The sequence below is a fragment of the Globicephala melas genome, chromosome 5 (assembly GCF_963455315.2).
Source record: "Globicephala melas chromosome 5, mGloMel1.2, whole genome shotgun sequence".
Classification (NCBI taxonomy): domain Eukaryota; kingdom Metazoa; phylum Chordata; class Mammalia; order Artiodactyla; family Delphinidae; genus Globicephala; species Globicephala melas.
Genome location: NC_083318.1, coordinates 19,668,557 through 19,695,016, shown reverse-complemented (window position 1 = coordinate 19,695,016; position 26,460 = coordinate 19,668,557). Strand labels below are relative to the sequence as shown.

At 39.9% G+C, this 26,460-nt stretch overlaps 1 protein-coding gene across 9 annotated transcripts in view; it reads right to left on the bottom strand.

The window, feature by feature from the left end:
• LOC115857155 (uncharacterized) overlaps positions 1–26,443 on the bottom strand; it is a 50,633-nt gene extending 24,190 nt beyond the window's left edge. For 7 of the 9 annotated variants that reach the window (XR_009563924.1, XR_009563925.1, XR_009563926.1 and 4 more), the window contains exon 1: positions 24,787–26,443. Coding sequence is in view for 5 of the 9 variants with exons in the window: in XM_060298982.1 (XP_060154965.1) it covers positions 24,787–24,902 (116 nt within the window). In the remaining 4 variants the exon portion in view is untranslated. The remainder of the gene's footprint in view (positions 1–24,786) is intronic. The other 2 variants (XM_060298981.1, XM_060298985.1) reach the window with 2 other exon arrangements.
• Positions 26,444–26,460: the final 17 nt, after the last annotated feature.

The following is a 26,460-nucleotide window of genomic DNA, read 5'->3' as shown; positions in this document are numbered from 1 at the left end:
ATTTTGAAGGAGGGTAGTTTCATTGAAATTTTACTTAATTTATACAATATTGGCAAAGGTTCTGGAAAATACTCTTAACAGTTGCCTCATAACAAGGACATATGGCTATTGAAAATAAAATGACATTTTCTAATTTAAAGAATATATTTGTTTATTAAGTCTATCATAATCATGTTGGTGGTACTTTTACGCAAAATATGGTTAATAATCTATCTTGTTAGACATAGTGAACACTCACACTACCAAACAGGAGAAAGCCTCAGATTAATAGATGTCTGACTTTTGGCAAGTTACCTTATTTATCTAAGCATCAAAATCCTCATCTACTTAACGTAGTTGGGAAATTCAAGGCATGGAGTTGCTTTGAACCGTGCCTGGAGCACAGTGGGAATGCAAAGGTAACTGAAGATTACTTTTCCCAGGCAGCACAAGGGCTGCCAGTAAATATGCTTCCACCTCCATCCTATTCTTGCTCTTCTTCATTTATATAGCATTTACTAAGTACCTGCCATGTCTCAGGCTTAGGTGCTAAGGATAGAAAAGTGAACGAAACAGACCCTTCAGATGGAGCTGAGTAAGAGACACAGCCAGGTAAACAGACCACTTCAAATGTATGCCTTGGAGGAGACCTTCAAGATGGCTTAGGAGTGAGACGTGGAGATCGCCTTCCTCCCCACAAATACATCAGAAATACATCTACATGTGGAACAGCTCCTACAGAACACCTACTGAACGCTGGCAGAAGACCTCAGACCTCCCAAAAGGCAAGAAAGTCCCCACGTACCTGGGTAGGGCAAAAGAAAAAAGAATAAACAGAGACAAAAGGATAGGGACGGGACCTGCACCAGGGGGAGGGAGCTGTGAAGGAGGAAAGGTTTCCACACACTAGGAAGCCCCTTCACTGGCAGAGACAGGGGTGGCGGAGGGGGGAAGCTTCGGAGCCGCGGAGGAGAGCGCAGCAACAGGGGTGCGGTGGGCAAAGCGGAGAGATTCTCGCACAGAGGATCCGTGCCGACCAGCGCTCACCAGCCCGAGAGGCTTGTCTGCTCACCCGCCAGGGCGGGCGGGGGTTGGGAGCTGAGGCTCGGGCTTCGGTCGGATCCCAGGGAGAGGACTGGGGTTAGCGGCGTGAACACAGCCTGGAGGGGGCTAGTGCGCCACAGCTAGCCGGGAGGGAGTCCGGGGAAAAGTCTGGAGCTGCCGAAGAGGCAAGAGACCATCGTTTCAGGGTGCACGAGGAGAGGGGATTCAGAACACCGCCGAAACGATCTCCAGCGACGGGCGCGAGCCACGGCTATCAGCGCGGACCCCAGAGACGGGCATGAGATGCTAAGCCTGCTGCTGCCACCACTAAGAAGCCTGTGTGCGAGCACAGGTCACTATCCACACCTCACCTCCCGGGAGCCTGGGCAGCCCGCCACTGCCAGGGTCCCGTGATCCAGGTACAACTTCCCCGGGAGAACACACGGCATGCCTCAGGCTGGTGCAACGTCACGCCAGCCTCTGACGCCACAGGCTTGCCCCGCATCCGTACCCCTCCCTCCCCGCGTCCTGAGTGAGCCAGAGCCCCCGAATCAGCTGCTCCTTTAACCCCATCCTGTCTGAGTGGGAACAGATGATCTCAGGTGACCTACACGCAGAGGCGAGTCCAGATCCAAAGCTGAACCCCAGGAGCTGTGCGAACAAAGAAGAGAAAGGGAAATCTCTCCCAGCAGCCTCAGGAGCAGTGGATTAAATCTCCACAATCAACTTGATGTACCCTGCATCTGTGGAATACATGAACAGACAACAAATCATCCCAAAATTGAGTCAGTGAACTTTGGGAGCAACGATATATATATATATATATTTTCCTTTTTCTCTTTTTCTGAGTGTGTATGTGTATGCTTCTTTGTGCGATTTTGTCTGTATAGCTTTGCTTTCACCATTTGTCCTAGCATTCTGTTTTTTTTCTTTTTCTTTTTACTATAGTTTTTAGTGCTTGTTATCATTGGCGGATTTATTTTTTGGTTTGGTTGCTCTCTTCTTTCTTTTTCTTTTTTATATTACTTTTTAATTTTTAATAACTATTTTTTATTTTAATAAATTTATTTTATTTTATTTTTCTTTCTTTTTTTCTCCCTTTTCTTCTCAGCAGTGTGGATGACAGGGTCTTGGTGCTCTGGCTGGGTGTCAGGCCTGTGCCTCTGAGGTGGGAGAGCCGAGTTCAGGACATTGGTCCACCAGCGACCTCCCGGCTCCATGTAATATTAAATGGCGAAAGCTCTCCCAGAGATCTCCATCTCAACACTAAGACCCAGCTCCACTCAACGACCAGCAAGCTACAGTGCTGGAAACCCTATGCCAAAAAACTAGCAAGACAGGAACACAACCACAGCCAATAGCAGACAGGCTGCCTAAAATCATAATAAGGTCACAGACATCCCAAAACACACCACTGGACGTGGTCCTGCCCATCAGAAAGACAAGATGCAGCCTCGTCCTCCAGAACACAGTCACCAGTCCCCTTGACCGGGAAGCCTACATAGCCCACTGAAACAACCTTAGGCCCTGGGTGCAGGCACCAAAAACAACGGGAACTACGAACCTGCAGTCTGTGAAAAGGAGACCCCAAACACAGTAAGTTAAGCAAAATGAGAAGACAGAGAAACACAGCAGATGAAGGAGCAAGGTAAAAACCCACCAGACCAAACAAATGAAGAGGAAATAGGCAGTCTACCTGAAAAAGAATTCAGAATAATGATAGTATAGATGATCCAAAATCTTGGAAATACATTGGAGAAAATACAAGAAACGTTTAACAAGGACCTAGAAGAACTAAAGAGCAAACAAACAATGATGAAGAACACAATAAATGAGATTAAAAATTCTCTAGAAGGAATCAATAGCAGAATAGCTGAGGCAGAAGAACAGATTAGTGACCTGGAAGATAAAATAATGGAAATAACTACCGCAGAGCAGAATAAAGAAAAAAGGATGAAAAGAATTGAGGACAGTCTCAGAGACCTCTGGGACAACATTAAATGCACCAACATTCAAATTATAGGGGTCCCATTAGAAGAAGAGAAAAAGAAAGGGACTGAGAAAATATTTGAAGAGATTATAGTTGAAAACTTCCCTAATATGGGAAAGGAAATAGTTAATCAAGTCCTGGAAACACAGAGACCCATACAAGATATTTCCAAGGAGACACACGCCAAGACACATATTAATCAAACTATCAAAAATTAAATACAAAGGGACTTCCCTGGTGGCACAGTGGTTAAGAATCCACCTGCCAATGCAGGAGACTTGGCTTCAAGCCCTGGTACAGGAAGATCCCACATGCTGCGGAGCAACAAAGCCTGTGTGCCACAACTACTGAGCCTGCGCTCTAGAGCCCATGAGCCACAATTACTGAGCCTGGTGCCACAACTACTGAAGCCTGTGTGCCTAGAGGCTGTGCTTCGCAACAAGAGAAGCCACCACAATGAGAAGCCTGCACACCGCAATGAAGAGTATCCCCTGCCCCCTGCTTGCCGCAACTAGAGAAAGCCCGTGTGCAGCAACAAACACCCACTGCAGCCAAAAAAAAAATAATAATAATTAATTAATTAATTAATTAAAAAATTAAATACAAAGGAAAAATATTAAAAGCAACAAGGGAAAAACAACAAATAACATACAAGGGACTCCCCATAAGGTTAACAGCTGATCTTTCAGCAGAAACTCTGCAAGCCAGAAGGGACTGAAAGGGCATATTTAAAGTGATGAAAGGGAAAAACCTACAACCAAGATTACTCTACCCAGCAAGGATCTCATTCAGATTCGATGGAGAAATTAAAACCTTTACAGACAAACAAAACCTAAGAGAATTCAGCACCACCAAACCAGCTTTATAAGAAATGCTCAAGGAAATTCTCTAGGCAGGAAACAGAAGGGAAGGAAAAGACCTACAACAACAAACCCCAAAACAATTAAGAAAATGGTAATAGGAACATACATGTTGATAACTACCTTAAATGTAAATGGGTTAAATGCGCCCACCAAAAGACATAAACTGGCTGAATGGATACAAAAACAAGATCCATATATATGCTGTCTACAAGAGACCTACTTAAGACCTAGGGACACATACAGACTGAAAGTGAGGGGATGGAAAAAGATATTCCATGCAAATGGAAATGAAAACAAAACTGGAGTAGCAATTCTCATATGAGACAAGATAGAATTTAAAATACAGACTGTTATAAGACACAAAGAAGGACACTACATAATGATCAAGAGATCAATCCAAGAAGAAGATATAACAATTGTAAATATTTATGCACTCAACATAGGAGCACCTCAATACATAAGGCAAATGCTAACAGCCATAAATGGGGAAATCGACAGTAACACAATCATAGTAGGGGACTTTAACACCCCACTTTCACCAACGGACAGATCATCCAAAATGAAAATAAATAAGGAAACACAAGGTTTAAATGACACACTAAACAAGATGTACCTAATTGATATTTATAAGACATTCCATCCAAAAACAACAGAATACACTTTCTTCTCACGTGGTCATGGAACATTCTCCAGGGTAGATCATATCTTGGGTCACAAATCAAGTCTTGGTAAATTTAAGAAAATTGACATCGTATCAAGTATCTTTTCTGACCACAACACTATGAGACTAGATGTCAACTACAGGGAAAAATCTGTAAAAAATACAAATACATGGAGGGTAGACAATACACTACTTAATAACCAAGAGATCACTGAAGAAATCAAAGAAGAAATCAAAAAATACCTAGAAACAAATGACAATGAAAACAACAGGACCCAAAACCTAAGGGCTGCAGCAAAATCAGTTCTAAGAGTTCTAAGTTTATAGCAATACAATCCTACCTTAAGAAACAAGAAACATCTCAAATAAACAACCTAACCTTACACCTAAAGCAATTAGAGAAACAAGAACAAAAAAACCCCAAAGTTCACAGAAGGAAAGAAATCATAAAGATCAGATCAGAAATAGATGAAAAAGAAATGAAGGAAACAATAGCAAAGATCAATAAAACAAAAAGCTGGCTCTTTGAGAAGATAAACAAAATTGATAAACCATTAGCCAGACTCATCAAGAAAAAGAGGGAGAGGACTCAAATCAATAGACTTAGAAATGAAAAAGGAAAGTTACAACTGACACTGCAGAAATACAAAGGATCATGAGAGATTACTACAAGCAACTCTATGCCAATAAAATGGACAACCGGGAAGAAATGGACACATTCTTAGAAAAGCACAACTTTCTGAGACTGAATCAGGAATAAATAGAAAATATAAACAGAACAATCACAAGCACTAAAACTGAAACTGTGATTAAAAATCCTCCAACAAACAAAAGCCCAGGACCAGATGGCTTCATAGGAGAATTCTATCAAACATTTAGAGAAGTGCTAACACCCAACCTTCTCAAACTCTTCCAAAATATAGCAGAGGGAGGAACACTCCCAAAATCATTCTACAAGGCCACCATCATCCATATTCCAACACCAGACAAAGATGTCACAAAGAAAGAAAACTACAGGCCAATATCCCTGATGAGCATAGGTGCAGAAATCCTCAACAAAATACTAGCAAACAGAATCCAACAGCACTTAAAAATATCATACACCATCATCAAGTGGGGTTTATCCCAGGAAAGAAAGGATTCTTCAATATACGCAAACCAATCAATGTGATAAACCATATTAACAAATTGAAGAATAAAAACCATATGATCATCTCAATAGATACAGAAAAAGTTTTCAACAGAATTCAACACCCATTTATGATAAAACCCTCCAGAAAGTAGGCATAGAGGGAACTTACCTCAACATAATAAAGGCCATATATGACAAACCCACAGCCAACATTGTTCTCAATGGTGAAAATCTGAAACCATTTCCACTAAGATTAGGAACAAGACCAGGTTGCCCACTCTTATCACTATTATTCAACATAGTTTTGGAACTTTTAGCCACAGCAGTCAGAGAAGTAAAAGAAAGAAAAGGAATCCAAATCGGAAGAGAAGAAGTAAAGCTGTCACTGTTTGCAGATGACATGATACTCTATATAGAGAATCCTAAAGATGCTACCAGAAAACTACTAGAGCTAATCAATGAATTTGGTAAAGTTGCAGGATACAAAATTAATGCACAGAAATCTCTTGCATTCCTATACACTAATGATGAAAAATCTGAAAGAGAAATTAAGGAAACACTCCCATTTACCACTGCAACAAAAAGAATAAAATACCTAGGAATAAACCTGCCTAAGGAGACAAAAGACCTGTATGCAGAAAACTATAAGACACTGATGAAAGAAATTAAAGATGATACAAACAGATGGAGAGATATAGCATGTTCTTGGATTGGAAGAATCAACATTGTGAAAATGACTATACTGCCCAAAGCAATCTACAGAGTCAGTGCAATCCCTATCAAACTACCAATGGCATTTTTCACAGAACTAGAACAAAAAATTTCACAATTTGTATGGAAACACAAAAGACCCCCAAATAGCCAAAGCAATCTTGAGAAAGAAAAACAGAGCTGGAGGTATCAGGCTCCCTGACTTCAGATTATACTACAAAGCTACAGTAATCACGACAGTATGGTACTAGCATAAAAACAGAAATATAGATCAATGGAACAGGATAGAAAGCTCAGAGATAAACCCATGCACATATGGTCACCTTATTTTTGATAAAGGAGGCAAGAATATACAATGGAGTAAAGACAGCCTCTTCAATAAGTGGTGCTGGGAAAACTGGACAGCTACATGTAAAAGAATGAAATTTGAACACTCCCTAACACCATACACAAAAATAAACTCCAAATGGATTAAAGACCTAAATGTAAGGCCAGACACTATAAAACTCTTAGAGGAAAACATAGGAAGAACACTCTATGACATAAATCACAGCAAGATCCTTTTTGACCCACCTCCTAGAGAAATGGAAATAAAAACAAAAATAAACAAATGGGACCTAATTAAACTTCAAAGCTTTTGCACAGCAAAGGAAACCATAAACAAGATGAAAAGACAACCCTCAGAATGGGAGAAAATACTTGCAAAGGAAGCAACTGACAAAGGATTAATCTCCAAAATTTACAAGCAGCTCATGCAGCTCAATATCAAAAAAATGAACAACCCAATCCAAAAATGGGCAGAAGACCTAAATAGACATTTCTCCAAAGAAGATATACAGATAGCCACCAAACACATGAAAGAATGCTCAACATCACTAATCATTAGAGAAATGCAAATCAAAACTACAATGAGGTATCACCTCACACCAGTCAGAATGACCATCATCAAAAAACCTACAATCAATCAATGCTGGAGAGGGTGTGGAAAAAACCCTCTTGCACTGTTGGTGGGAATGTAAACTGATACAGCCACTATGGAGAACAGTATGGAGGTTCCTTAAAAAAATAAAAATAGAACTACCATATGACCCAGCAATTCCACTACTGGGCATATACCTTGAGAAAACTGTAAGTCAAAAAGAGTCATGTACCACAATGTTCATTGTAGCTCTATTTACAATAGCCAGGACATGGAATTAACCTAAGTGTCCATCGACCAATGAATGGATAAAGAAGATGTGGCACATATATACAATGGGATGTTACTCAGCCATAAATAGAAACAAAATTGAGTTATGTGTAGTGAGGTGGATGGACCTAGATTCTGTCATACAGAGTGAAATAAGTCAGAAAGAGAAAAACAAATACCATATGCTAACATATATATATGGAATCTAAAAAAAGAAAATGGTTATGAAGAACCTAGGGGCAGGACAGGAATAAAGACACAGATGTAGAGAATGGACTTGAGGACACAGGGAGGAGGAAGCGTAAGCTGGACGAAGTGAGAGAGTGGCATGGACATATATACACTACCAAATGTAAAATAGATAGCTAGTGGGAAGCAGCCGCATAGCACAGGGAGATCAGCTCAGTGCTTTGTGTCCACCTAGAGGGGTGGGATAGGGAGGGTGGGAGGGAGACGCAAGAGGGAGGAGATATGGGGATATATGTATATGTATAGTTGAGTCACTTTATTATACAGCAGAAATTAACACACCATTGTAAAGCAATCATACTCCAATAAAGATGGTTTAAAAAAATGTATGCCTTGAATGCTTTAGGAGCACAGAGAGGGGACTCAGCTAGTCTGGGTTTTCAGGAAAGATTTCTTCCTTTCTCTGAGCTGAAAAGTGAAGAATGCTTAGAAGTCGGTCAGAAAGAAAACGTGGGGTAAACTACTCAGGCAGAGAGAGCCCCCATGCAAATGCCTAGAGGTGATTGGTGCCTTTGAGTAAGTGAAAATAATTAATAAAGTTGAAGATTAGATAAAGGCAGAAGTGTTCACAGATGGGACTGGGGAAATAGACAAGGACTAAATTATAAAAGGCATTGTAAACCACGGTATAGAGTTTGGAATTTATCTTAAAAGCAATGGGAAATCATGGAAGGGTTGTTATGGAAAACAGCAAGGTTAGATTTGTGTTTGGGAAGCATCATACATAATGTGGAAAGTGAACTCAAAGGAAAAAGACTGGAGACTGAGAGGCTAAGTTGGTGGCTGATACAATAATTCAGGCAAAAGATAGCGACCTGAATTTCAGTGATGATGATAGGATCAGAGAAAACAAATGGGTTAGGTGTTTAAGCAGGTGGCCTCAACTGGACTTGGTAATTTATAAGAAGAGGTGGGTGTGGTTAGAAAGGAGACGAGAATGCCACCCTGGCTTACTGGCTACTGGGGTGTTGCCATTCTCTAGAGGGAATATAAGGAAGAACAAGCTTGGGAAGAAAGATAACGAGTTCAGCTGTGGACATAAAGAATTTCAAATGTCCACAGAACATCTAGAGGCATTCAGAGTCCAGAAGAGGTCAGGGCTGGTACAATACATTTGGGAGTAATCAGCAGATAGCTGGTCATTGAAACCATGGAAGTGGAAAACTGGGGAGAGTATATAAAAAGAGACATTTTCTGGGACAGAATCCCATGAAACATTGACATTTAAGAGATGAACTGAGGAAGAGGAATACCCAAAAGGGATTGAAAAGGAATGGCCAAACAGGTAGAAAAATCAGGTGAATTAGAAGTCATGAAAGATAAAAAAGTATTTCAAGAAAGTCACCAAAGTCATGGGAAACAAATATCTCAAGAAGACAAATGACATCAAATGCTACCAAAAAGCCAAGTAAGAGATTTCAGTTTTCATTGGTTTTAACAGCAAGGAGGTGTAAATCAATCTAAATGTCATATAAACACACACACACACACACACACACACACACACACACAGACTTACATGCATATACACACACTCACACACACTTTAAATCCTCAAATAATAGTTTATGTTCTTCTAAGATCCACCAAGTCTGCTCTGTCTTGTTTTCCTTCTCTTCCCACTCCCATCCTTTGTAGTTGCACTGCAACTTACCTGAAGCCCTCATTAGACCAAAAGGTAAAAAAAGGAAAGGGGAGCGGTGGGCAATTTAATGTTTGGTGACCAAGATTTAATCCATTTCAATGGTACCTGGATTCTAGCTGTTGTATGGAAATGGAAGCCACTTGTTATCATTTTAAATGTAAACTGTAGAAATGAAATGCTGACTTGGCCAACTGAAGTTATGAATCTTAATTCTCATCTCCTAACAACTCAAATGACCTTTGGAAAATTAACGAAGGGAGACTATGGACTATACATTTTAACATTTCAGAACTTTTACTACTAGCTTTTGCTCTAGACAATACCATCTATAGACAGCAAACGAAAGTATGCAGAGCTTAATTTCTTTGCTATATTTAGATGATCAGAAATTATTAAGGAAAACATGCAGTTGAAAAGGTTTACTGCAAAGAAAATGACTGACCTATTTTCAAAGTCCAATTTTAACTCAAAAATTCAAATGTATAAAAGTTCTAATTGGTCAAGGGTTTCAATGTATAAAAATTTTATATTTTCTTTTTTTTACTCCTTTAAAGCATATGGTTTAGTTAAAAGAAATAGGATTTATTTAGATAGCAGAAAAATGTCAGATTATATGACTCATATCCTACCTAAATTTTTCTGTTCCTGCTGGAAAATTTCCTCTAACAGATGAGTAATCTTATTTTATGCTGGATCAGCCCCACAGTGTGATGTAGCTATGGGTTTGAAATAGGAGTGAGTTGCTAGTTGTATGATTCAAATCCTCTTTGAGTACAATATAGTTATCTCATTACTTTAATAAAAAATTGAAATTATATAGAAAATTTCTAACAGTCTTCATCATCAATGAAGTATACCAGTCATGTAAACCAGATTTTCATCCTGAAGAGAGCTCGAAGTTCCCCAAGTTCCAAAAAAATGCAAAAAAGCAAATATGTAAATTATGAGCTTGACACTGATTGCAAGCAGAATTCTAAAATAGGTTCTCAAACAGATGGTCTGTGAGCATTTAGAGATGTAAGAGGTGACCATCAGGAGCCAGCATGGGCTCGGTACAAACAAATGTTGCCAGGTAACCCAATGTCCTATCAAAATAGGGTTATTAGGCTAATGGGCTTGCAAAGCTGATGTAATATACACAAGAGAACCTTAAAAAGTAAAAATAATTGAACCGTTCAGCCATTATAGAGTATGCAGGTATTCTATTTACTATGATATAATTTATTATGACTTTTGACAAATATTTATTGAGCACTTACTTTGTGTCTTGTACTATGCTAAGTGCTTATACACCACTTCTTTTAATACAGTTCTACCTACGAGGTAGAAACTGTTACTATCAAGAGGCAGTGGAGTGTACAGCTTAAGTGCACAGACTTGGAGCCAGACAGCATCCTTTTAAATCCTGACTCTGGGGACTTCCCTGGTGGTGCAGTGTTTGAGAATCCGCCTGCCAATGCAGGGGATACAGGTTCGATCCCTGGGCCGGGAAGATCCCGCATGCCACTGAGCAACGAAGCCCGCACACCACGACTACTGAGCCTGTGCTCTAGAGCCTGCAAGCCACAACTACTGAAGCCCACGCGCCCTAGAGCCCGCGTACCACAACTACTGAGTCCATGTGCTGCAACTACTGAAGCCCGCACGCCTAGAGCCCGTGCTCCGCAACAAGAGAAGCCACCACAACGAGAAGCCCGCGTCTTGCAATGAAGAGTAGCCCCTGCTTGCCACAACTAGAGAGAGCCTGTGTGTAGCAATGAAGACCCAACACAGCCAAAAATAATTTAAAAAAAACAAAACAACCTGACTCTGTCACTTAAATGTCTTGAAAAGTCACTTGATCTCTGCCTCATGTTGATCATCGGTAAAATGGGGATGATGATAATAATAGTAACTCCCTTTAAAAGGGGCTGTGAAGATTAAATGAACGAATGTATGTAAACATCTAAGGAAAGTGTCTGGCACATAATAAATGCTATGAGTATCAGCTGTAACAACTCTATTTTGAGAAGTAAGATGTGTCCAAGACACCACAGTTTCCCAAGCCAGTATCTAAACCCAACACTGAAGCCAAAGCCCATGCCCTAAACCACTATGAAATTTACATTTTTAAAATGTGTGACATTCTTAGATGATTTCAAAGAATCCTTGACATCTACTCACTTCTTTATACCTTTGTTTTAACAATGTACCTTATACCTAAGGTGTTTGGGAAGCTACTTCTGGGCTCGTGTTTTGAAACTTTCCTAGAAGCCAGAAAAGCTACTTAGGAAATTGGGTTTGCAAATTTGACGGCTATAGCCCTCATATTTTAAAAGGCATACGGTTATACCTCTGGAGAGTGACATGTGTTGACCTCATTTAATAAAGAATAAATACTGTATGGAATATTACTCAGCCATAAAAAAAGAATGAAATAGTGCCATTTGCAGCAACGTGGATGGACCTAGAGATTATCATACTAAGAGAAGTAAGTCAGAAAGAGAAAGACATATACCATATGATATCACTTACACGTGGAATTAAAATACAACACAAATGAACCTATCTATGAAACAGAAACAGACTCACAGACATAGAGAACAGACTTGTGGTTGCCAAAGGGGTTGGGGTGGGGAGCGAAGGACTGGGAGTTTGGGATTAGTAGATGCAAACTATTACATACAGGATGGATAAACAACAAGGTCCTACTGTATAGTACAAGGAAATATATTCAATATCCTGTGATATACCATAATGGAAAAGATATGAAAAAGAATTATATATATATATATATGATTTATTTTGCTGTACAGCAGAAATTAGCACAATATTGTAAATCAACTATACTTCAATAAAATTTTTTTTAAAAAAGAATAAAAATATCCCTAGTGGTCCAGCGGTTTAGGTGCTGCACTTCCACTGCAGCGGGCACAGGGTCGATCCCTGGTCAGGGAACTAAGACCCTGCATGCTGTGTGGCACAGCCAAAAAAGATTTTTAAAAAAGGAAAAGAATAAATAGAGGAAACTTAGTAAGAACCGTAGCTAATGTTTATTATTGTTAAATATAGGCTGACACCTGTTGTAAATGCTTTTCACGTACTATTTAATTCTCATGACCACTTTATGAGGGTATTATCAGCCCCATTTTATTTTCAGAGAGGTTTACAACTTGCCCAGGGTGACCCAGCTAGCAAGTTGAAGAGCTGGCATTTAAACCAGGCAGTTGGAGCCTGGGCTCTTTATCCATTAAACTCCCTCTCAAGAAACCACATCCAGGGCTTCCCTGGTGGCACAGTGGTTAAGAATCCACCTGCCAATGCGGGGACACGGGTTCGAGCCCTGGTCCAGGATGATCCCACATGCCGCTGAGCAACTAAGCCCGTGCACCAAACTACTGAGCCTGAGCTCTAGAGCCCGCAAGCCACAACTCCTGGAGCCCAGGCGCCTAGAGCCCGTGCTCCACAACAAGAGAAGTCACCACAGTGAGAAGCCCATGCACCACAACGAAGAGTAGCCTCCACGTGCCGCAACTAGAGAAAGCCCGTGCACAGCAACGACGACCCAACGCAGACAAAATAAATTAATTAATTAAAGAAAAAAAAGAAACCACACCCAGCTATACTGAGTACTTGCCAAAGAACTTCAAAGAAGTCACCCTATTTGTTCCAGCAAGCTTCCTCACAGCCTATTTAGTCATTTTGAAGCTCAAGTCCACTGACGTAATCATTCATTGCCCCCATTTCCATGTCTCCTCAAATGCCTCCTCATCAGGGAGGCTATCTTCCTGATGATGCTGTTTGCACAGTATCCTCCTGGTCACTCTCCCTTACACATGCCTGGCTTGGCTTTACTTTTCTATCACTTATCACTGCCAGGCATTTTTCATTTGCTTGTTTGTTGATTACCTTAGTGTCCACCTGTCTCTATAACAGAAGCTCCAAGGGACTTTGTCTATTTTGTTTACTACATTATCCCAGTACTTAGAATAAAGCCTGGCACACAGTACGTTCACAAAACATATTTCTATAGGTGACTGAATTCTTACATACTTTTGTTACACAATCTAACTTTCAGTAATATCAGAAACAAAAATTAAATAAAAATGCCATGATCAGATGTAATATATAATCTCTATTAACTTCAGTTTTCCCTTCCAGTCCCTGTTTATAAGCAGATACTATTTCTTCTTACAGATATGTACTCATAACAGAGTTTCCAAGATGTATTCTCCCTTTTCAGATAACATTATCAGATCAAATAAAAAATCCAATTCTGAATGGATTTTTGTTTGTCAGTGACTTTCAATAAATTACCCTTCCAGGCTCAGCTTTGATATATTTTTTTTTTAAGTAAAAGCAAAGTGGGTCAAGGATTTTCCATTTGCACATTAGAAGTCATTTTTCTTTGCATCTTATATTGGCAGAGGTAGAAATTATAGTTCTAATCCAGTAGTACTTAACTAAAACAAGATTACTGAGATACAAACCATGCTTTCCTTTCAGGTCACCTCTTAGACATCATTAAAATTTTTTCTGGACTTCCCCAGTGGCGCAGTGGATAAGAATCCACCTGCCAATGTAGGAGACATGGGTTCAATCCCTGGTCCGGGAAGATCCCGCATGCTGTGGAGCAACTAAGCCTGTGCACCACAACTGCTGAGCCCACGTGCCACAACTACTGAAGCCCACACACCTAGAGTCGGTGCTCTGCAACGAGAAGCCACTGCAATGAGAAGTCCACGCACCGCAATGAAGAGCAGCCTGGGCTCGCCGCAACAAGAGAAAGCCGGCGCTCAGCAACAAAGACCCAAAGCAACCAAAAATAAAAGAAATTAAATCTTTAAAAAAAAATGTTCCTGATCACTAAAAACAGTACACTTCAGTGATACAGATCTAGCACTTTATGTGTTACAAACTTCTTTATAAAATATTTTAGCAGTATTTTGATGGATTCAAAGGTTGCGAAAAATGTCAAATGGAGATTTTCTTTGCACCATCAACAAGATGAGACTAGGCCAATGAAACATGAAGTCCGAAGGTAATGCTCACCTGAGAAGAGTCTGTGGTAGGAATGGCATTAGCTGTCTATTGTTTCTTAGCGGCTTAAACAACACACATTTATCATCACAGTTTCTGAGTCAGGAATATAGGCACAGCTCAGCTGGGTCTGCTTACAGTTCTCTCTAGAGGCTGCAATCAAGATGTTGGCCAGGGCTGGGGTCTCATCTGAAAGCTTAATTTGGGATGCATGTTTCCACGCTCACTTATGTGATTCTTGGCAGTATTCAATTCCACTTGTGCTGTGGATTGTGGGTCTCAGTGTCTACAAGGCTGTTGGCTGGAGGACCTCCTTAGCTCCTTGCCACATGGGCCCACCAACGTAGAAACTTGCATCATCAAAGCCAACAAGGGAGAGAATCTGCTGGCGGGATGGAAGTTGCAAACCATCTAATCATAGAAGCGTCATCCCCTCAATTTTGAGATTTCTGCTGGCCAGAGGCAAGCCACTCAAAGAAGAGGATTACACAGGCCCTGAAGGCAAGCAGGTGGGGATCACTGCGGGCCATCTTAGAAGCTGCCTACTACTGAAGTACTACCTCAAGATAATACCATATTTCTTCTTAAAGAGATGAGGCCACATGATACCACCTTTTGGACTTGGCTGTCCACTGTTACCTCACGGAGAGTCTGCATCATCTGGTGTTTTCCCACTTCTGCTGAAGCTGCTGCTTCTGAAACAACCTAAGCCTTTCTTCCTAGGCAACTTTAAGAAGAGGAAAACAGGGTGAAAACAAGAAAAAGTAGACACTTTTCCCTTGAAATCGTTCATTTGAATAAAGAGTTGGTCATGATATAGATGCAGCATCCCTGGGCTTTGGGCTAAAGGAGAGTGGTGGATGTTGTACAAATGACACAGTCTGTAGGAGCCTCTCAATCAAGAATGAATACCACATCTGCACGTACAGCTGCTATTCCTTGTTAATAAAAGCTCAATATTAATCTCACTCTTGCTTGTATGTAAGTTTTGGGATTACAGCTGGATTTCATGTCTCTTTACATTAATGAACCCTACTTCATGGTTGTACTTCTAATTGTGTGTCAAGTCTAAGCATAAGAAATTGAGTTTGGATAATCTAATAATAGCAGCTTTCTTTTCTATATAGATGTCAATGGCAAAGTCATCAAGAGAGGAAAGTTAAGATACTCACAGAGAGAAAAAATAAGCAGATTCACTGTTAAGGTAAAGTTCATACACTTGGCATAGAAATGGATTCCCATTTACAAGAAGCAGGACAGTGTAATAGTTATGAATACAGTCTCTTGAGACAGACTGCTTGGGTATGAATCCTGGTTGTATGATTTTCTAGCTGTGTGACCCTGGGAAAATCAATCTCTCTGTGCCTTGGGTTTCCCCATCTGTAAAACAGATAATAACTTTACCTACCTCATAGGGTAATTATTAGGATTAATATTTATAAGTGCTTAAATCAGGGCCTGGCATATAGTAAGTGCTATATTCATGTTTCTTAAATAAAAGAATCTATTTTAAATTTTTACTTCACATGACTTCCAGTTTCTGGTCCAACAAAAAGTCAGCTTGGAAATGTCCTGCTGTCCACACACAAGAAAAAAGCTGAACAAACTAAAGGTCAACAACTTTTCTTAGATTCATCACAGAAGTGAGGTCATGGGACAAACCACTGCCACAGAATTTGGTGAGGCAGACAGAGAGATACAGAACACCACAATTTACCAAAGCAGAAACTCACATATAGAAACCTCTACAGGAAGCAGCATGTGGTAGGAAACCTAAGATGTAAGGGACTAACTGTCGGAGGCTCAGTGTAGACAACTCTGAGAGCTAAAACTCCAGCAGAGAGTTTCAATGCAATCCCTATCAAATTACCAGTGGCATTGCTTATGGAACTAGAACAAAAAAATTCACAATTTGTATGGAAACACAAAAGACCCCAAATAGCCAAAGCAGTCTTGAGGGGAAAAAACGGAGCTTGAGGAATCAGACTCCCTGACTTCAGACTATACTACAAAAGTACAGTAATCAAGACAATGTGGTACTGGCACAAAAACAGAAATATGGATCAATGGAACAGGATAGAAAGTCCAGAGGTAAACCCATACACCTATGGTCAACTAATCTATGACAAAGGAGGCAAGGATATACAATGTAGAAAAGACAGTCTCTTCAGTAAGTGGTGCTGGGAAAACTGGACAGCCACATGTAAAAGAATGAAATTAGAACACTCCCTAACACCATACACAAAAATAAACTCAAAATGGATTAGAGACCTAAATGTAAGACCAGACACTATAAAACTCTTAGAGGAAAACATAGGAAGAACACTCTTTGACATAAATCACAGCAAGATCTTTTTTGATCCACCTCCTAGACTAATGGAAATAAAAACAAAAATAAACAAATGGGACCTAATGAAACTTAAAAGCTTTTGCAAAGCAAAGGAAACTACAAACAAGACGAAAAGACAGCGCTTAGAATGGGAGAAAATATTTGCAAACGAATCACAGACAAAGGATTAATCTCCAAAATATATAAACAACTCATGCAGCTCAATATTAAAAAAACAAACCCAATCAAAAATGGGCAGAAGACCTAAATAGACATTTCTCCAAAGAAGATATACAGATGGCCAAGAAGCACATGAAATTATTCTCAACATCACTAATTATTAGAGAAATACAAATCAAAACTACAATGAGGTATCACCTCACACTAGTTAGAATGGGCATCATCAGAAAATCTACAAACAACAAATGCTGGAGAGGGTGTGGAGAAAAGGGCACTCTCTTGCACTGTTGGTGGAAATGTAAATTGGTACAGCCACTATGGAGAACAGTATGGAGGTTCCTTAAAAAACTACAAATAGAACTACCATATGACCCAGCAATCCCACTACTGGGCATATACCCAGAGGAAACCATAATTCAAAAAGACACCTGCACCCCAATGTTCATTACAGCATTATTTACAATAGCCAGGACATGGAAGCAACCTAAATGCCCATCGACAGACGAATGGATAAAGAAGATGTGGTACATGTATACAATGGAATATTACTCCGCCATGAAAAAGGAATGAAATTGGGTCATTTGTAGAGACATGGATGGACCTAGAGACTGTCACACAGACTGAAGTAAGTCAGAAAGAGAAAAACAAATATCGTATATTAACGCATATATGTGGAACCTAGAAAAATGGTACAGATGAACTGGTTTGCAGGGCAGAAATTGGGACACAGATGTAAAGAACAAACGTATGGACACCAAGGCGGGTAACGTGGCAGGGGATGGTGGTGGTGTGATGAATTGGGAGATTGGGATTGACGTACATACACAAATATGTATAAAATGGATAACTAATGAGAACCTGCTGTATAAAAAAATAAATAAAATTAAATTTAAAATATATATATATGTTAAAAATAATAAGTAAATAAATAAAACTCCAGCAGGGAGGCACTCACAGGGTGGCTCCAATGCTTTTGTGAGTTTACCTCCAGAAGCCATACCTGGCTCTCACAGTGAAGACTGGGGGGGAAACATCTCCTCATTATTCTGGCAAGGGAAGGAGCCATTATGATACAGGACCAGAACACCCTGTTCTTCTTAACAAGACCTGCCCCCAGCAGAAACTATTTCAGCAGAGCCCAACAGACTGGGATATTACCAGAGCCTCACTAACCTAGGAAAAGAGAAAGACTGAACTCTATGCACCCCTAGCCTTATGGTCTCACCTAAGGACCATTGTAAAGGTCACAGCCCAGGGGCCCTGGCTCACTAAAAATCTGAGACCAAATCACAGGACTGTAGAATGTTCCCCTCCCCCACACCTTACCAACACATCACAAAGCACCTAGATACCTCAGTTCCTTTTATCCTGTACATGATGTCTGGTTTTCAACAAAAAATTACAAGGCATACTGAAAGAAAAAGTACAGTTTGAAGAGACAGAGCAAACATTAGAACCAGTCTCAGTTATGGCAAGGATATTGGAATGATCAAACCAGGAATTTAAAAGAACTATAATAAATATGCTAGGGCTCGAGCAGAGAAAGTAGACAACACACATCGGACACAGTCAAGAGGATCTTGGGACAGGAGGCTCCGGACGTGCAGGCTCAACGGCCATGGCTCACGGGCCCAGCTGCTCCGCGGCGTGTGGGATCCTCCTGGATCGGGACACGAACCAGGTGGACTCTCAACCACTGTGTCACCAGGGAAGCCCCTGGAGGTGACTTTTTAGATACAACACCACAGACACAACCCACAAACGAAATTTTGATAAGTTGAACTTCATTAGAATTAAAAACTTCTGTTCTTTGAAAGGCACTGTCAATAGAATGAGAAGACAAGTCACAGATTTGGAGATAAAACTGCAAAGGACATATCAGATAAAGTGCTATTATCCAAAATATGCAAAGAACCCTTAAAACTCAACAATAAGGAAGTGTAAAACTCAACTATAAAAATGGATACAAGATCCAAATAGACCCCTCATCAAAGTTTTATAGATGGCAAATAAGCATATGTTTGCTCATACGTTCAACATATGTCATTAAGGACTTACAAATTAAAATAAAAATGAGATACCACTACACACATTTTACAATGGTCAAAATCCAAAACACTGACGCCAAGCGGTGGTTCCAGTATGGAGCAACAAGAACTCTCATTGTTGGTGGGAATGCAAAATGGTACAGCCACTTGGGAAGATAGTTTGGCAGGTTTCTTACAAAGCCAAACACACCCTTACCACACGATGTAGCAGTTGGGCTCCTTGGTATTTACCCAAATGATTGAAAACTTATGTCCACACAAAAACCTGCATATGAATGTTTACAGCAGCTTTATTTGTAATTGCCAAAACTTGGAAGCAATCAAGATGTCCTTCAATAAGTGAATGAACAGACAAATTGTGGTACATCCTTACAATGGATTATTCAGCAACAAAAAGAAATGAGCTATCAAGCCACAAAAACACATGGAAGAACCTTAAATGCATATTGCTAAGTGAAAGAAGCCAACTTGAAAAGGCTAAATACTGTATGATTCCAATCATATGACATTCTGGAAAAGGCAAAAAAGAATCAGTAAAAAGATCAGTTGTTGCCAGGGGTTAGGGGAGAGGGAGGGATGGCTAAGTGGAGCACAGGTAATTTTTAGGACAGTGAAACTATTTTGTATGATACAAAATATGACATCCACTATGACATATAGTGGATATATGTCATTATACATTTTTCAAAACCCACAAAATGTACAACAAAGAGTGAACCATAATGTAAACTATGGGCTTTGGGTAATAATCATGTGTCAGTGTAGGTTCGTCAGTTGTAACAAATATAGCACACTGATGCGGGGATGTTGATGGTGGGGGAAGGTGTATGTATTTTGGGGTTGGGGGGAGAGGTATTTAGGAACTCTGTATTTTCCACTCAATTTTGCTGTGCTCTGAAAAATGTCTATTAAGTTTTTTAAATCCATGCTGTTAAATTATAGCTCAGGTTTAGATTGTAACGGAAAGTTCTCCTTCTGCAAAATGAGTGAAGAGCAAGTTGGAAATCACGGTGTGGAAGGCACAACTTTGCTGGCACCAATCACACTGCCTAGCACATAGTAGGAGGTCCATAATTACTTTTCTGCCTCTACCTCACTCCTGAAATCTGTAAGCCCTTAGTTAGCAGCATCCTCTGGGGAAAGGGGAGTGGATGACACCTGCAGGTATATTTTGCACAAAACAGACTGGGAATCCCAGGGCTATGCACAAGACCAGGTATACCTCTTTCTCCAAGAAATTAAATCAGGGCTTCTCTAACTTTAGTGCATATAGGAATCACCTGGAGAGGTTTTTAAAACAGACTGCAGGGCCTCTTCTGCAAAGTGTCTGATTCAGTAAGTCTGGAATGAGACCTGAGAATCTGGATTTTCAACTGGCACCCTGGTGATGCTGATGCTACTGGTCAGAGGATCACATTTAAAAGTTGCAAGAATTTTGATGGTTTTTAAAGATGAAATCTTCTCAGTAGACATTCTGGAACTTATAAAGGAGGAGCTTGGGACCAGCGATGTGGCTGAAAGGGACTAAGGAACTTCTCAGAAGGCTGCATCTGCTTGGCAAGCACGCTGTGTTTACTTAGGATAAGAGCTTATTTGGATGGGTTGGGGTGATGGAGACTATGAGAGAGGGCCTAAGCAAACTAGCAGTCCATGTTTTGTTTTGCTCACAGAGAGTTTTAACAATATTTCGATCCCTATAAACAGGGCATGTGCTGTGTAGGTCACCACAGTCCCCATCACTTCCTATAGTCCTAAACTAATCAGCTTCACTCATTTATATCTACCTGGACCCTTAAGTCATTTCACCTGCAAGCCCTGTACTAGCCCTGACCTTTCAGGACCCTTATAGCTTTAAAATTATGAGATGTTATCTATAGACTTTCCTATTGTGCCAGAGAGGAAGTTCCTTCTAACATACAAAAAAGAGCTTTGCCACCCAATATTTTCAACTACATATGTTCACACTGCAATGAGAAATTTTCAGGTAAAAATAGCTTCATAATACCATAACTCCCCACAACAATATAGTTTGTGATGAACACAAGCATCTTCCTTTAAAAGAAAACTTGGTATATAAAACTAGAGATAGAAATTAATACATACATGAATAAATAAGGCAAATTATAATAATTTAGGGATGCCAGATTTAGTTTAAAAATATAGGATGCCCAGTTTCATTTGAATTTCAGATAAACAAACAAATTTTTTAGTATAAGTATGTCCTATGCAATATTGGGGATGAATCGGACATGCTTATACTAAAAAAAAAAAGCTATTTATTGTTTATCTGAAATTCAATTGTAACTTAGCATTCTGTATTTTATCTGGCAATCTGTATTAGTTTCCTATTGCTGCTGTAACAAATTATTACAAACTTAGTGGCTCAAAGCAACATAAATTTATTATCTTACTTATCTTACAGTTCTAGAGGTCAGAAGTCTAAAATGTGTCCCTAAGGCTATGCTCATTTTGGAGGCTCTAGGGGAGAATCCATTTTCTTGCATCTTCCAGCTTCTAGTGGCTGCCCATGTTCCTTGGTTTGCAGGCCCTCCTACCCTCAAAGCCAGAAGTATAGCAACTTCTCTCCTCACTGACACCTGCTTCTGTTGTCTCTCCCTTGCCCACATTCCTCTTATAAGCACCCTTGTGATTACATTGGGCCCACCTAGATAATCTCCTCATCTTGAAATGCCCAATTTATCACAACTGCAAAATAACTTTTGCCTTACAAGGTAACATATTTACAGGTTCCTGGAATTAGGACAAGGGCTTCTTTGGGGCAGGGGTGTGGGGGGGGGACTATTCCCATAATAGTTATTTGACTTACGAGTTTAGCCCACAATAATATATTCTACTTTTATTATTTTATTTTATTATTTCTAATTCTATTTCAGATATGATTTTGTTTGTAGAAACCTAATTGGCACAGAACTTCTGGTTTGTATTTATTGTTTAGACACCAAACCACATAATTTCCTACAGATTCTTATCAATGAGTATGAGTCTTCTTTTTGTAGATGAAAATAGATCAAAGGAATTCAGTCATGTGCCTGAGACACAGCCATATGCATAATTTTCTTTGTGTCCAGGATTACCCACATACTACGACAATCAGTATGCAGCAGAAATCAACATGTCCCCTGCTTCTTTTCCCCCTTATTTTGTTGTATTTATGATAAGTTGAAGACTGATAATTTTTTATTCCTCTCAACATATAGAAAAGCTTAATAATAATAGGAGAGATTATATATAGATTCCTGAGCATAGTGACTGATAAGAATGAAAGGGGAAGCTCTTTCAACTATTCAGTGGAAACTAGAGCCGAACTTGATAAGCTAAGCGTTTTTATTTATTATACGAATGAAAAAATATGGAAGCAAAATATACACTGCATCTGACTTATTAGTGTTCAGTTGTTGTTGTCTTAGTCCCTTCAGGCTGCTATAATCCAAATACTGCAGACTGGGTGGCTCATAAACAATAGAAATTTATTTTTCAGAGTTCTGAAGGCTGGAAGCCTGAGATCAGGGTGCCAGCATGGTTGGGTGATGGCTCTCCTTCAAGTCACAGACTTCTTTTAGTATCCTCATGTGGTGGAAGGGGCCAGGGAGCTCTGTGGGATTTCTTTTATAGGGGCACTAATCCCATTCAGGAGGGCTCCACCCTCACCTCCCAAAGGCTCCAACCATCAACCACCATCAACTTTGGGGGTTAAGATTTCAACATATGAATTTGGGGAGACACAAACATTCAGACCACAGCATTTGTCAATGCATAAAATCTTTTCAGATATTGACTATGTGGTTTCCAGATTGAGTCTTGAAAAACAACAACAAATGTCTCTGATAAAATGTTTGAATGCCAAAATTCCTCTAAATAAATAGTTAAATGTGTCAGAACATGAAAAGGAAAACGTAAGTTTTTTTTTCTTAACTCTTTCTGATCATAAAAGCTATTCATATGCCTTACAGAAGATTTGGGAAATTTATAAAGAAAAAAACTTCAAAAAGAAAAAAATTTTCCCAGAATCCCACTACCCAGAAATAATCATCTTAACATTTTGCATTATTTCTTTCCAGGACAATTTCTGGAAAACCAATTTCTATATAGACAAATTGCATGGCAGACATATTATATAGTAAATAAAATGTAAGCTTCCATTTGTTTATTTAGTGATCTGCCCATTAATTTCTTTCAACAGATGTGCTGTGAAATAGGTCATTCATCCACTTATTCACAGGGTACTCCACAACATGGCTCTTCATAGACTTTTTTTTTTTGGCTGTACCGCAAGGAATGTGGGATCTTAGTTCCCTGACCAGGGATCAAACCCATGTCCCCTGTAGTAGAAGCGTGGGGTCTTGATCACTGGACCGCCAGGGAAGTCCCTCTTCATACACTTCTAATAGAAGTGTATTTAGTCAGTATTCTTTTGGACACACTTACCAAAAGACCAACTCAAATGTATTGGCTCATCAACTGGGAAGTCCAAGAATTTGGTGCAAGCTGTTTCTATGTAAAGGATCTACTTCTCTCTCTCTTATTTCTCAGTTCTGTCTGACTTCATCTTCAAACAGGTTCTCTCCATGTGGTGGCAAGATGGTCCCACATAGTTCTAGACTTTAATGGTCCTTAATGTTTATAATCCTAGAGAAGGAAAGACCTATTCTCTCTCAGAGTTCACATGTCAAAAGTTTCTGATGGAGGAACTTTTTTGGTCCTACCTGGGTCAACAGTCAATGAGAAGACAGGGATGGGGTTCCACAATTAGCAGGGCCTGATCACAGCCATGCCTGCTATTAACATTAACAACAGAATCACATAGGGTCAGGAAAGGGCATGTCTCCAAGAAATAGAAGGGTGCTGGTCAGACAAAGCAACAGATGTCCAATAAAGAGGAGAGAAGATCTATACTCAAATATCTTGTTGAAAACCAGGTTATATTTAGACAGATCATCTAGGTCAATACACTACTCAAACTTATTCTTTTTAAAGAGCAGAATGCACATTATCTGAACCTCTTCTCAAATTTCAAAAAAAAAAAATCCCCTGTAAGCATGAAACAAATGTCCCTTGCACCCAAGTTTCAAAAGTTTCTTACTAAAAACAAGGCTATGAAGTAAGTATATTTTATGATGGTATGTAGATGTGAGTGGAAATGGGTTATACACCTTTGGATTAACTCCAATAAAAGGCAAATGCTGTAGTGCATTAGTGCATAGTAAAAGTAGGAAGGAATGGTGGAAATTGTATAAAAGTGGAAGGTGAGCGGGACAAGGTAATCAAGCAGCAATCTCAGAACAGCAATCAGACACGGCATATTTGGACAGTTTCATGGGAAGCCTTGGCAAATCAAAAGCAGAAGGAAACTAACAATTTGAATAGCTATTATGTCCAAAACGTGGTGTTAGATGCTTTCCTTCAGACCGTTTAACACAAAGTAATTATTTCCAACCAAAATACACAGAAGCTGAAGCTCAGGATTATTTAATTCACCTACAGTCCATTTGATCTGAAGTTTATCTGAAGCCAAAGTCCATTTTTTTTTCCACCACCAAGCTGTCTCTCAGGAAAGGACAGACTCTTTCAACAAAGTCCTGTTTCCTTTCTCACTGGAAAGAGAAATTATCAAAAGCCCACTAAAATAACCCAAAGATTTAAATGATAAAATTAACAGCCAGGAGTTCTGTTGCGAAACTATACTATAAACATGAATTGTGTTGTTTAAGAACTTAAACAGCCTCTACCTTGTAATCCCCTTGTCCTTTTGAAAATCAATCGGCTGTCTTGAGCATGTGGATATAGGGTCTGTCCACTTCCCTCCTTCTTCACGACTCCTGTCTCCGGACCATGTCAGGCTCATCCAACCTCAGTCTTGGCTCACGTGGCTCCTTCTGCATGAAAGACTTTTCCTCTCCTGCAGATGATATTCTGGCTGATCCTTCTCATCATGAAGGATTTACTTAAGTCAAATGGCACCTCTACAAAGTGACCTTTTCCTGCAACTAGCCCGATTAAAATAGTCTCCACATTCTCAAATATTGATAGTATTTAGCATGTGAAATTGAAGCGAGATGCGGCCTGCGTGGGAGTTACATTGCCTATCACTCTGAAGCAAATGAAACAAAATAATATGTGAACACTGAACTAGTGCCTGACTCCAAGCCAGGCATTGTTCTAAGCATTTTACATGTACTAACTCATTTTTAACTCTCATAATAGATTTATCATTGCTATTTTGCAGATGAGTAAAGTGAAGCATATAGGCTACATTGGCCAAGGTCACAGAACAAGTAAAGGGCAGAGTCAGAATTTGAGCCTGGGTAGTTTGAAGTTAGTTCCTGCTTTTAACTACAGAGGGTCCTGCACGTATAACAGTTCCCCTTTCAACTTTTCAATGGCTTGAAAGCGATATACATTCAGTAGAAAACGTACTTCGAATTCTGAATTTTGATCTTTTCCCGGGGCTATGTACATGCAGTACGATACTCTCTCTTCATGCTGTACAGTGGTAGCAACCACAGCTCCCAGTTAGCCACCTGGTGAACAACCGGTACACTTACAACCATTCTGTACCCATACAACTATTCTGCTCTTCACTTTCAGTACAATATTCAGTAAATTACACAAGATGGTCAACACTTTATAATAAAAATAGGCTTTGTGTTAGATGACTTTGCCCAACTGTTGGCTAATGTAAGTGTTCTGAGCAAGTTTAAGGTAGGTTGGGCTAAGCCATGATGTTCCCAGGTTAGGTGCAGGTATTTTCCACTTTCATGGCTTTATCTGGACATAACCCTACGGTAAGTGGAGGAAGATCTGTACTACTTGATTCTGCCTCTCCCAAAGAGCCGAGTGACTGGCAGCACGAACACACTAAAGTTCCTCTACGCCTATAAAAAATAAGCTTATCGCCTTAAAATAACTGGAGAGACTGTAAGAAATAAACCACAAATTTTGTTTCAGCCAGCGGCAGGTATAACGCCATTACAAATTGCTAATACTATCAATTCTTGTCAATTTTTCAGGTCCTCCGAGGTTTTACCGTCAGCCCGTAAAAATACCCCAGCTCACCATCTCAACTTTCTTCTCTCCCCTCCGCTCCACTAACGCCGGCTCATTCCAGTGTTTCTCCAATGAATCTGCTGAAACTCTGCCTCTACAGCTTTTTAGTGGCCAAATCTCAACTTCCTCATCTGTAAAATAGCAATAATACCTGTCTAGCCTACTCCGCTAGAACTGAGGCTAGAGTGAAGTGTGAGAGGGCTCAACTGATACTAATTTCTATCACTGGTGGTTATTTCGGGGTCCTTTTCTCCGCTACACTTTATAATAAAAGAAACATCTTTCCGTTCAGAATTTCGCCTCCTTTTACTTCTCCAGCCAGCTCCGGCTGGTCCAACTTTGCTCTGAGCCTGCGC